The following is a 14,136-nucleotide window of genomic DNA, read 5'->3' on the forward strand; positions in this document are numbered from 1 at the left end:
ACTATCCTGCAGCTCCCTGTAGGGTTCCAATTTGTGCAGAGTGGAACAAAAGGAGAATGTTGCCACCCTATGTTATTGAGAGAATGCTGCTACCAAGTTAAAACTTCAAACATCTATTTAAAAATTAAGTGACTTTCTTTCCATGAAGAATTATCAAACCTCACTGCCCTGAAAAGTGCCATTGTTGAATATGTGAGGAGTTTCCGCACAGGATTGTTACTTACATGGTACTTTTATTGATTCATGGTTGGTTGAAAGTAGTCTGTTGACCATTACAGTTCAAAATTCATTCATAAATGTCAATTATTTTGATGTCAGAGGTCAATATTTAGAGCATGGTCCTACAGTATTATTTCTCTGATTTCAAAACTTCATCCTAGAGCAATAGAAAAAGTACACCCCAATGAACCCAGCAAGGCCAAAATGTTTTCATGTCGCAATTTTAGGTATGAAGAGAATTGTGTGTAGAGTAGTTAGAAGACTCTCTAGCTATGGTTTTGTAGAACCAGTTTCTGTGTAGACTGGACAAATAAAGATTGACTCTGCCTAAGTAATTTAATTAGACGTTTGGAATTACACAGTTTTCTAGCTAATAAAGTTAAATAAAATAACTGTCTCTTACTTTTAAAATGAGTAAGTGTGTAGCAGATTCCTACATTGGTGCTTCATTTTCCATTTGGAAAAACATGTTGTCACCTGATTTTCAGCTACTTCTTATAGCTTTAATTTATATGTTTTAGTCAAACCATATGTGTGGGATAGAAATTGGTCTCCCTTTGATACTAAATGTCAGGTGATTTCTCATGCCGGTTAACTGTAAAATGGACTTTAGCTAAAGTGAGATCTATTGAGTGGAACAAACTTTGAATTAATTGTGTAGTTCTTTTCTGATTTATATCCTGGATATTAAGGTTATGAGTGAAATGATGTTCTTCTGTGTCTTCTATTTTATTATGGATAAGGTCCTATGTGAATTGCAGGATGATTGTCAAAAAATTGCAACTGAGTTGTGGACAAACCATGGGAAATTGCGGAAAAGTAATAACAGACTTTATTATTTACGGTAATAAAGCCCATTATTACTTTTCTGCAATTTTCCACGGGCAGAGGCCTGGGCTGAGAGTGAAAATATCAGGCTGGATAGTGGGGGCTCCCACTGTTGGCCGCCTGGGGCTGAGAGTGGCCACCTGGGGCTGACAGCGGGAGAGTCCCACTCTCAGCCCCGTGATGTCCAGGACTCCTGCTGTCAAAATTATGGTGGAAGCCTAATATTGCAGAATCTGCAATTTTCACAATATCGCAAGTCAAGTACGGCCGTAATCATGGGTCATTTTTATCAGCACAGTAAAATAATTATATTATTTCATTGTGACAAGGCAAGTTCTTGAATTATTTTTTTCTAAATAGCTAGGTGTTGATTAATTATGTTAAATGGAGATTATTGTATTTGCGCTTTTGTTCAACTAGTTCCCTTGTACCAAAGACGCCCAAAGCAAAGATGCTAAACTAGATGGCTCTATTGGCAACATGCCATGAACCCATTGATTGTACCTAATCTGTGTAGAACTTTTTAAAAATCAAAATAAAATGTGTGCAACAGTAATATTTGCTTGTACAATATTTTTCCTTGATAGAGAATTAGAAATTGTTTGTGGTTTGAACAGTTGCACCAGAATTGAATTATTACTACTTGGCCTGCTGGTGAAGATGAAGTGTATAAAAGGTTTAATACCTGATATGTTCTCTGACTGGGAGCTATAAAATCTTTCCCTTGCCGCAGGTTGGATTAAGTAATTGAATTAGCCTTTCCCATCTCTGACTGCTAAAATTCTGTGATAAACTCTGCCTTTACCCTGCAGTTTCATGGTCAGGATAGCAGGAGAATGAATTGTATTGAGTATCTGGGCTTCACTTTGTATATGTAAATGAAAGATTTATTTGTATCTTTGTTTGATACTGGATTTCATATAGTGTAAAAGTTTCCATGATACTCTGGTATTTGTTTTAGGTTTAGAATTGGACTGGATATCAACTTTTCTTGAGTAGTGTAATTTATAAATATAATGAGAGGTGAGGTTGTTTTGACCTTACAACTGTGAGGTTTGGCTTTAATTTCGGTTTGGCTTTAATTTCGGTTTGGCTTTAAAAGTTATTCTTATTGAATTGTCACATTTATTATGCATGTCAGATCTAGCTAGCAAAACAAGATAACACAAGTCGGTAAAAAATGTTAGTATTTTAAAGTATTTGAAAGCTGGTTCCTGTCTCACTGATGGCAGCTTGAAAAATACTGCACAGCTTCTTTTGCTTCTAAAAGGCACATTAAGAGCCTGATCCTTTGAGGTGCTTAGTATCTTCAGTTGCTGGTGACTTCCCTGGGAGTTTAGAATATTCAGGACCAAATATGATCCTAAGCCCAATGGCATTGAAAGTTGGGATTTCCCAACAAGGACAGCAAATTTAGACTCTCAGCTTTGAAGTGTTTGATGTTGGTTTCCAGGAAGAACTCACAGCACTCGAGGCTTAAAAGAAGAACCATCAACTTTAGAAATAACTTACACAGTAAACATTCATTCCTTATTCTCATTGTGAAATATTTTTAGCTAGGCTAAAATTTTTAGCTAGGAAAAGAACGAGACAAACTTCTTTGTTCCTCAAAAATACACGCATTTCATTGTTTTGTTTTGTTTTGTTTTTTAAGACACACAAACCCGTGTCTTAATTTTATTTTTCAGTAGCTCTATTTAGTATTCATTGCAGCAGAAGCTCTTGGCAGGAGGAAGAATAAAAGGTTCTGACTAACTGTTTTGTAAGTTGTCCATTCTTATTGTATCAACATTAATTATTTTTGATAGATTTGTCCTATAAAAACCTTGCTGCACTTTTTGACAGGTGAAACTGTCTTGTATGTCAGGAGTATAATTTTTGAAAATGAAAGCTTGATTAAATTTATGTTTGGTTATTTTTACACATGGAGATATTCTCTCTTTAGGAAGGAAATGCCTGTGATAACATTGGCTTTAAAAAAGATAATTTTATCTTTATTTAAAATGAGATTTGAATTTTCCATCACAAAATGAGTAAACAGTCTTGTAGAATTTTATGACAGATACCATCTTTGTCCGAGCTATTAGATATTTTTCAGAAATAAAAGGTTGAAGAGAGTGCAAGCAAAATTATATTTAACATTTTCCAGCTTCATATTCAGTGTCAAAGGGCTATGATTAAAAATGTGATCTCTGATCCTGTAAAAGGATTAAGTTCTTTCTACTACTTTCTTTTTTTTATGTCTGTGTGCAGAGTCTCTGGTGGTCTTTATGCTAAGGTGATGACTCAAGTCATCCAAATGTGTTAAAAATATTTTAAAAGAAATACTTATTAAAGAAAATGGAAAGCTTAACTATCACTCTCCATACTCAGGAATACGAGTACAGTTTTATTGTAACATATCAGACATATCCATTACCTGAAATCCTCTGATAGCATTGTAAAAATTAATCCCCAAATATAAAAGTAACCTTAGTCTTGTGTAAAATATAAACAGTTTCACTGAAAATAAATCTGTAAGACTAAATGCTTATAAAAATAATGTTGCATTAATTTTAGTCTGGGGAAAAAAAGGAGATGGGGGACTAATATTTTAGATCTGACTCCAATTAGAGACAAATACAGACAGTTGCTCTGTCATGTATAAGGAAGGAGCTGAGGTGCTCAACACATTAAGCATCAGATGCATAGTTTACAACGATTCAGAATTGAATTGAAGTTACAAGGAGTTGGATCAACAATGACAATGATGATAATAATTAATAAAAATTACACAATAGATTTTAAGGCCAGAAGTACCATTGTATTATGTTGTCTGGCATCCTGTTTATCACTGGCCATTAATTTAATTTAATTACCCTTGTATTGAGCCCATTGACTTCTGTTTCACTAAAGCACATCTTCCAAAGAGGAATCTAGTCTTGATTTGATGAGCTCAAGACATGGAGAATCCACCACTCCCTTTGGTACTTTGTTTCAATGGTTAATCACCCTTACTGTTACCGCCCCCCCCACCCCAAAAAGTGCCTAATTTATTATTTGAATTTGTTGGGCTTCAGCCTCTAGCCACTGGTTCTTTCTGCACTAGATTAAAGAGTCCGTTACTACTTGGTATTTTCTCCCCACAAAGTTACTTGTACTGTACAGTGTAAACAAGTCATCTCTCAATCTTTTTTTGATAAGATAAACAGATTAAACACTTTAAGTCTCTCATTCTCTCCAGTCCTTGAATCATTTTTGTGGCTCTTTTCTGTACCCTCTCTGGTTTTTCAACATTTTTTTTCAAATGTGGACCCCAGAACTGTACATAGTATTCCAGTGTTGGTCATGACCAATGTAGAATACAAACTAGAATCGTAGAATCTTAAAAATGTAGCGCTGGAAGGGACCTTGAGAAGTCATTGAGTCTGGACCCCTGTGCTCAGACAGGACCAAGTAAACCTTCTTACTCCTACTCACTATTTCCCTGTTTATCGATTCAAAGATCATATTAGCCTTTTTTGTCACTGCATTGCACTGAGGGCTCATGTTGAGTTGCTTGTCCCCTGTGACACCTAAATTCTTTTCAGAGTTACTGCTTTTCAGGATACACTTCCCCATTGTCTTGGGCACACACAGAGACAGAGAAGGTGCAAGTGATGTGGTTTAATTAGGCAACAACTTCATTAATTCAACTCATCTGGGAACTATCCAGCTAAAATATGTACAATGCAGGTCATGATTTCCCCCTGGTGGAGAGCTGATGTCAGCCCAACCCTGCCATAGCATGCCCTAGTCCATTGCTGGCAGCCCACTCCCTTCCCCTTATTTGAGGGTTAAGGGTCTAGGGAAAGGGGGTTGTCTCCTCACTTTACCAGACAATAGAAGTCCTAAGCCCATTCCCCACCTTCTTTAGGGGATACCTTCCACTAAGTCCTCTTCCAATTCCTTATTATCAGGGAATCAGATCCCCTGTGGAATGAGTACCTCCACTGTACACTTGCCATGAGGAGGCACCAGCAATTAGCTTGACTGCCTCCCTCCCACCCCAGCTGTGTACCCAGATGTACTACGTTTACACTACGAGCTAGGAATCTGATTCCCTGCTCATGTACACATACCCCTGCTAACTCTCACTGAGCTAGCACAAATAGAAATAGCAATGTAGCCCCAGTAGCATTGGTATCATCAGTGGAGGCATAGCTGAGCCATGCCAAGTACATACCCACTGGTTTCAGGCAGGTTTGTACTCAGACCGGCTCAGCCAGGCCTTCTCTGCCGCTACCAGTGCTACTGCATCTACACTGCTATTTATACTTGTGCTAGCTCAATGAGAGCTGGCGTGAGTATGTGTGCACAAGTACGGGCATCACACCCCTAGTTTGTAGTGTAGACTTAGCCATAGTTAACAGTTCCCTCCCTAACACTGGTCAAAAATATATCCATTCCCCAGTCAGAGAGGTGTACCCTATTGTCCCTGAATAATTCAGGAAACATATATGATTTTTTGGTGACTAATTGCCAATACTATCCATTTCAGATGCTTCACACATCTGGCCTTGTCAACTTGTGGAGGCCTGGTGGGTTCCTGCTGTATACTCCACTGCAGCATTTTAGACCAGTGTACAGTCACCTGCCTGGAAAAGGCCCTGGATCCTGCCCTGATCCAATGAGCTCCATTTGCCCTGATGGAAACCGCAGACCCAACTCCCCCCAGTGCATTCAAATCAGCTTTCAGGGCTGATTCCAGCATCCAATCTTCCCATTCAAGGAAACCTTATTGCACTCATTACAGAATTGTCCAATACTCAATAAAACCACGCACAAATACCAAAACCAGGTCAACTTTCCTTTCACAAGTGATATGCATTTCATTTAGGATTTCACCCTGCAAGCCCTCTGTGCTCGTAACTCCCAGTGAAGTCAATGGAAATTCCTCAAAGGGAGCGATTGCAGGATGAACTTCTTAAAGGATAATACAAGTGCACAAGTTTATAACTTTCTTAAAAAGAATGAGGACCACTTAAAAGTCAAATTATAACCACAAAATCATGAGGTGCAGGAGTGGAATCATGAGTCTAGAAAAGCTTTGTACTGTGTCCAATTAACATTTTTACTGTATCATAGATTTAATGCATGCTCTTAGCATAATTAAATTCCTACGGTGCATGGTTACCATCTACCAGTACAGTGTTATTAAAACAGAATTAGAATGTACTGTTCAAGAGATTGGCCCTCGCTCTTTACTCAAGCAAAACTTTGGATCAGGCCTCAAGTGAGAAACTGCTAAATAGAGGATTTAGGATGATTAAAAACCGACAAATTGTATTATTTTCAATCAGCTACATTTACTTTTGTGTATGATGTATCTGGCTTGTCCATCAGGGAAATATATAACAAAGTGCAAAAAAAAAAAAAGGATGAATAATGTTCAGGGATGTAACCAAAAGAAAATGGCTAATGTTTCTTCCCCTCTAAGGATGAAATCCCAGCTCCATTGAAGTCAGTAGGAGTTTTGCAATTAACTTCAGTGGGGCCAGGATTAACTCTTTCTTAAAGATTTAGGAAAGAGTTTGTGCCAACAAATACCTAGAGCACAATTGTAAAATGTGTTGCTATAATAATATTATAATATGTTTGCTGAATTCAGTAGCTTCTGGTCAGTGTTTACAACACAAGATATCTCACAGACTGTATAATGAGATCTGGGAGTGGATGTAAAAGTTATTGTTATTTTCTAGCCAGTTTCCTAAAGGAATCTTATTTCAACATCCTTCATTTCTACTGGGATGCAGTCAATGAGATTTTTTTAGCTGGACGGTAAAGTATAACTATTGCAGAGAGGGAAAACAACCTGGCAGTAATTTTTGGAACTTTAAAAATAGTATGAATCAGTTCGTATAAAGTACTGTAGAGGAGAGTCAGAAACCTACAAGTACATCCAGTGCATTTTAGAGTTTGTTCCTTTTTTTGGAGGTGTAGTGATAAACCTAGATTGAGAAAGTTACTGTAAGCCCTGTACACACATACAATTTCAGTAAAATACATTTGGCACTATGTATAAGAGCACCACTTATTCTAACTACCTGTTTTTTTCCTTTTCTCTCAGCTCTCTAAGAAGTATGACGTTCATGTTTGTGGAGAAGGTGGAGAATATGAAACATTCACTTTGGACTGTCCCCTGTTTAAGAAGAAAATAGTTGTGTAAGGAACTATTTCTTCCCCTTCCTTAGATTTAAGTGATGGGAACATATTAACATTTAGCTTGAGGCAACATTTGTTGGCAGGAGTAGAACATGTCCTCTAAGTTCACAAACAGTCACTTTGTTTAACGCTGGCAAAGTCCTCTGAAAACCTAAATCAATGCCTGACAAGACGAGGCCTTCATAGAAGGCTATAAACTTTTTAGACATTTGCACTTTCGTTTACTTGCTGATTATGGCCTGCAGTAAAACTGGTACCTATACACTGACACTTTTATCCTTTCATGAAGTGCGAATTGCCTGTAATATTTATCTTTCATTACAGCTACATTTGATAAACTGCCACATCAGTAGCCTGTGGGTTCCATTAACTCTGTGTCTTTTTTTTCTTCTTTTTTCAACTTTAGTGACTTAGAATGATAATACTAAACATTTTCCATCAGTTACTAAGGGGACATTTTTGAATGTAAACTTTGCTTGAATCCATCGAGCGACTCTGAGTAGCTTATTTCTTTGCTGAAATTTGTTAAAATTTGTTTAGAGGGGCATGGGAAATTTCTCTGTCTTGATTCAAGTTTCTCAGTACACGATGTTAAATAGCTTACCCTGCATATTTTGAGATGTTTTGACTATTGTTCCTATTCTTATCCAAGTAAACAGTCTTTAATAATGGAATGTCACTTGCATACCATTTCAGATACATCAACTCATGGAAGGTCAACATTATGGCACATATGGACATTTAGTGCTGTAGTGAAAAAGGCCCATTCTTTTATATCTCCTTCTAGCAGTAGTAAGCAATAGAGGAAATGTGGTAAATTTACTATGCAATTAAGGGCTGATATTATTCCTGTTGAAATCAATGGCAAATTCCCATCAACTTCAGTAGGAACAGGAGCAGGCATTTATGGCACTTTATTATTTTAGAGATAAGATCTATTTGGTACAGTGACTTCATCAAGGTCTGTATTTTCAGCCAAACAAAATGTTGTGGTCTGATCAGCATTGTTTTGATAATTGGTAATATTGGTGCACAACAGCATCATCCAGAAAAAGAATGTCTAGCTTTCAGTCTGCATTTGTTATAAAATGTGTTAATTGACATCATAAGATAAGTTTACATCAATGCATTGAAATTTGTTTGGCTGCTTTTCTTGCTTGTTTGCTTTCTCACACTCATACTCACACACATTGTGATTGGGTGCCTAACTCCCTTAAGTCCTTCGAAGTCCCTGCCTGAATAAAGACAAGTCTGAGGTAAAATGGTTTCATGTCTTACTAGAAAGTGTCAGTTATTGTTAAGGAGAGGAGAGGATTAATATGGAGGGCTATATTATGGTCCTTACTCTCAGGTCTGGTGGAACTGCATTTGGCACTGAATCTAAGGGTAGTTTCTTTAAAGTGCCACCGAACTCCTTGTTGTTTTTGTGGATACAGACTAACATGGCTACCCCTCTGAAAATTAAGATGGAACACATTAAATTGATTAAAAACTGGCTGACTGATAGGTCGCAACATGTAATTGTAAATGGGGAATCATCACTGAGATGATGGATTTCTAGTGGTATCCTACAGGAATCAGTTGTTGGCTATGCTGTTTAACGTTTTTCTCAGTGACCTGGAAGAAAACATAAAATCATGACTGATCAAGGTTGCAGACAATACAAAAATTGGGGTGTGGTAGATAATGAAGAGGACATATCACTGACAGAGAACAAGGTGGATCGCTTAGTAAGCTGAGCACAAGCAAACAATATGGGCTTTAATACGGCTAAATGTATATCTAAGAACAAAGAATGTAGTCATAGAGGACGTTATTCTGAGAAGCAGTGACTCTGAAAAAGATTTCAGGGTAGAGTGGAGAATCAGCTGAACTTGAGCTTCCAGTGCAATGCTGTGGCCAAAATAGCTTTTTGATCCTTGGATGCATAAGCAATGGAATCTTGTGTAAGAATAAAGAGTTTATTTTATCACTGTATTTGACACTGGTACATCGGCTACTGGTGTCTCCAATTCAAGAAGGATGTTGATCAATTGAAGAAGGTTCACAGAATAGCCACAATTATTAAAGGATTAGAAAATGTGTTTACAGTGTTAGACTCAAGGAGCGCCATCTGTTTAGCTTAACAAAGAGAAGGTTAAGGGGTGACTTGATTACGGCCTGTAAGTACCTACGTGGAGAACAAATATTTTATAATGGGCTCTTAAGTCAAGCAGACAAAGATATAAGAAGATCTAATGGCTGAAAGTTGAAGCTAGACAAATCAGACTAGCAATAAGGCATAAAAATTTTAACAATGAGGGTAATTAACTATTAGAACAATTTACCAAGGGTCATGGAGGATTCTGTATGACTGGCAATTTGAAAATCAAGATTGGATGGATTCTTTAAAAGATATTCTCCAGGAATTTGGGATCAGGGAGAGATTCTATGGCTTGTGTTATATAGGAGGTCCGACTAAATGATCACAATGGTCCATTCTGGCCTTACAATCTGTGAACCTGTGACTCTATTATTGCTTTTTTAGAGGTCCTTGGCTATTTTGATAAATACTCTAGAGAGTAGGTAGGCTATTCCATTCACTATGGTGGTGTAGATGCTAGGTGGTTAGATTGTCATAGTTCAAATATATTTCACCTCAGTAAAATTTTGAAGCTTAGATGAACATATACAAGTACCTCTAAGGACTTTAAAAGTCACAGAAATCCTATGTACTCAACTAGTCCAATTCTTCTCACTAAAAAAAAACTTTGGCTGCATGAAATGTAGATCCCAGCAGAAAACACTGAAGATGAGTCTTCCCTACAAAACATGGAAAGAGAAAATCTAACTCACCTATTATAGTAAATAGACTCCTGGGTAGTATTTTTCCTGGATGATGTTTTTATCATATGTGTAATGTCTGACAAAATGCATTTCCTCAAATTTCTCTCTGAATAGAAAGGCAATCTGCTAGATTTGTGGATAAGAGAAAATTGCCAATAGTGATTCTTGCTTTATTACAGTCTAGAATGATGGCAGTCTAGTGAAGGCTCTGTAACTTGCCTTCCTTTATAAGAGTGATTTTAAACTGTTGGGGTTTTGGGGGGAGGGCAAAGGAGGGGAGGGTTAGTTGGATTGTTTATATTTTTTTCTGTCATGGTATCAGTACTGAGCAGTGCTTGGGTGCCCTAACTGCATTCTGTAATTTAGCATGTTTGGAACGCCTTGAAGCTTAACCTTAACTCCGAATTTTCTGGGTTTATACTATTTGGTTTTGAGATGTTACTTATGTATAAGGCTAAGATTTAGTGATGGATATTTTTAGTAAAAGTCATGGACAAGTCACGGACAGTAAACAAGAATTCATAGCCCATAACCTGTACTATATACCCCTGACAAAATCTTGGGTTCTCTGGGGGGTGAGGGGCAGCTCAGGGGCACCACTGGTGCTCTGGGGAGGTGGGGACAACCGTGCATGGCCCAGGACTGCTGCTGGTGTTGGGGGGGGGGGATGACCCAAGACCACTGCTGGTGCTTTGGGGACCCTGGTGTCAGTCGCACCGGCTGCTACAGAAGTCACAAAGGTCCTGGAAAGTCACGGAATCCGTTGCCTCCATGACAGACTCACAGCCTTACGTATATATATCCCTGAATTCCCTTCACTCCTGTCCTAGTCTAGTCGAACCCATCTATCCAACCACAGACCATCCTCAAATTTATCCTCACAGAATTAACCAGACTTCAACAACTGCCATGAACTACCATTTCTCTACTCTCTTTGTTCAAACCCACTGTACCTACCTTATTCTTCTTGATGTGGGTCTGAGATCCCTTCTTCTAGTGCAGTGTTTCTTAGCTTTTTCAGGTTGATGACCTTATTTAATGCCTAACACAGTAAAAACAAACAAACAAACAAACAAAAACCCTTATAGTCATTGCTAAGTAGGAAATGTATATATCCCTGAAGAGAAATAGACTTCCCCAAATATTTTCTGGAAATTAATCAATAAACAAGAAACATTTATCAAGAATATCATCAGTAAATCTTGTTGCATTCCTACAGTCCATCTTTTATTGTATGTTTTTATTCATGGCACGCATGAGTTTCATCCGTTTCCACTTCCTGCTTTGCATGTGAACAGAATTCAAAATGAATGACTAAAGATAATTATTTGTTTTCATACAGGAATATTTTATTGTCTTCATTTAATAACTATATACAATCAAGCCACAGATTTCATTATCAGGAATTTCGTTAGTGATCCTGATTAAAAAATGCATTAGCATTCATTCACTAAAGCTGTCTCTTGGTATTATGTCATCATCTTAGGAGTTTTTAATGATCAATTCCAAAGCATGTTTGTAAAGGAAAATGTAACTGAACTCTTTAAGGAAATCATTCAGGTCTGACCAAATGCTTTCAAATGTTTCCAGTTTGGTTGGCATTATTTAAATGGGTATATTAGATCTGAATCCCTGCACCTATGAGGTCTTATGTAGTACTGTGTCTTAGGGCTTGTCTAAAGGAACAATTAGATTGCTTTGAGCTAGTTTAATTTCGAAGAGGACTAGATCAAAGCACTCTCACGAACTGTTCATGGGCATCAACAGCACATGGACAGTTAGACCGTGCCAGGCTAGCATGGGATAGAGTCACACCCAAGCATGACATGAACTAATTATTCATGTAGGAAAACCCCTTATTTAAAGTAGCCTTCTCTTCTGAAAAATCATTATGTAAAAATGGAATCTTGGGGTTCCATGTTTATTCCTTCTCAGAGACTCAATATAAAATTTGTTCAGTTGCCAAGTAAATGAGAGGTTTTCTAACTTCCAGCCCTACAAATTGAACCTGGGATCTGGACGGCAAGGTGGGTTCTTTTACAGTTTAGCAATACCAGTGGAACTTAGAGTTAATAATTCTATTGATGTGTGAACAAATACATCACCCATATCTCTTTCATTGTATCGATTCTTCAGAGCCAGGAATAATTTTTTGAAGTATTGGTAGTAAAAACTTGTTTTAGCTAGTGAAGTAGAAAATGAGAGTCTGAATACAGAGCAAAGTAGATATCTTCTATAAAAAGATATCATTTTTTCAGTCACTTTTTGTCCATTGCCATTCTTAGATGTCTCTTTGGAAAACATTAATCAGGTGTACCAAAATTGTGAACCCTTGGGAACAAAGCAGTTGTAAAATTCACTGGTGGATTTTCAGCTTAAATCTATCTGCTCCTGATATTGCCATTGCTAACCTACATTGAATGTCATCCTGATAACAATAAGCCAGATCATCACCTTTTGGAAATTTATATAGCTATGCTCATTAAGAGGATCTGAGGATCTGATCCAAAATGTTCTAGGGATTATTTGCAATAAGAACACTCATTGGTTGTGTTCTGACTAGAAGCACAGGTTTCTCTAGCTGATACCAATGTCCTTCCTTTAACTAACTTAATTTTATCATTTGACCCCTGGATATCTTCCACTTACTCTGTAAATAGATTACATCCTGAAAAGTCTTAGTTTACAAAGTAGAGTATCTGTACTTAAACTTCCTTAGTGAAAATGTAAAGACTAGTTACTTCAGTGTAATTCCAAGTGAACTATCTGTGGGCCAGTAGCTTTACAGAGTACAAAAAAAAAAGTGATAATTTTTATGCATATGACTTTCTCTTACACCTTCTGAGATTTTTTTGTATCATCTTCTAATACTCTGTTTTCCCTTACCTGTCTTAATTCCATTGCTAAATGTTCTAGTTTTGAAACAGTGCAGGTGGGTGCAATAGATATTGCCTCTTATGAATTGGAGGTTGACAGATTATGACTGTAAAAATGAAAACTAAACGAAAGTTTATGCTCAAATAAATTTGTTAGTCTCTAAGGTGCCCCAAGTACTCCCTTTCTTTTTGCAAATATTAACTAGTTTCAGTCAGTGTATCTGAAGTTTACACCATTACCATTAATGCATTTGGCATTAGCAAGTTGTGTCTAGTAATCCTTCAACATGAGGTGTAAAATAGTTAAATGGCACAATCAGACTTCTCAGTGGGACAAATATTATAGTGCTAATTCTGTAGGAAGTGATTTCCGGAGCATTATTCAGTGGGAAATGAGGTTATCCCAAAATTTAAAATGCTGATAAAATAAAAACTTAGAAGTTCTCTTGACTAACAAAGGATTGGCTTGCTGTTGTGTCATCAGACCTTTGGTCATCATGTCATTTATACGTACGTACAGTAGGCCTGATTTTCATTCACACTAAGGCCTGGTTACACTGCTTTGAAAGTTTGAAATAGACTTAAAACGGGTGTAAATTGCATTTATTTTCCACACATTTTGCGGTTGAAAAGGATGCTGGACCTAAACCCCCATGGTTTAATGTTTTATGTTTTCTGAATTAAATTTATGACAATGAAGTAAAATGCAAATTATGGGAGTCTGCTGAATTTTTTCTATATTATACGAAAACTTATGACTAAAAGAGTTTCTCTTAATCTGTTTTTTTAAAAGCAACAAAACCCTTGATCAGTAGTTGGTAAACCATATTGAATAGTAGTGGAGGGACAGTGGGCATAGCCTAACCATAAAACCATGCATTAAAATACAGTGTTTATGATTCTGTATTTCAGGGACTCATCCCAAGTAGTCGTACATTCAGCTGATGCATTTGCACCTGTGGCTTACCTCCGCTTTTTAAAATTACACTTAGAGGATAAGGTAAGTACCTCTTTCTAAATCTTATGTTCCTTTTAATAGACTGTGAAGACATATGGACTACTTCCTTTTTATGTTGCTTTTCACAATTTGGACTTCATCCAAGTTATTGGCTCTGTCCTTCTATTTGCTGTAAAACCTGTACTTACTTTAACTGGTTTTTGGAACTTGCCATCAGAGTGACCCAACACAGATGCTCACTTGTGC

The 14,136-nt window shown here is 37.2% G+C and overlaps 1 protein-coding gene across 6 annotated transcripts in view; it reads left to right on the top strand.

Annotated features, from left to right (window-relative positions):
- Nucleotides 1–14,136, top strand: part of DPH6 (diphthamine biosynthesis 6) — a 376,150-nt gene that overhangs the window by 146,212 nt on the left and 215,802 nt on the right. For all 6 annotated transcript variants that reach the window (XM_073348883.1, XM_073348884.1, XM_073348880.1 and 3 more), the window contains exons 7-8: nt 7,136–7,230; nt 13,845–13,932. In XM_073348883.1, the coding sequence (XP_073204984.1) occupies nt 7,136–7,230; nt 13,845–13,932 (183 nt within the window). The remainder of the gene's footprint in view (nt 1–7,135; nt 7,231–13,844; nt 13,933–14,136) is intronic.

Source organism: Lepidochelys kempii, chromosome 6, assembly GCF_965140265.1.
Source record: "Lepidochelys kempii isolate rLepKem1 chromosome 6, rLepKem1.hap2, whole genome shotgun sequence".
NCBI classification, from domain to species: domain Eukaryota; kingdom Metazoa; phylum Chordata; order Testudines; family Cheloniidae; genus Lepidochelys; species Lepidochelys kempii.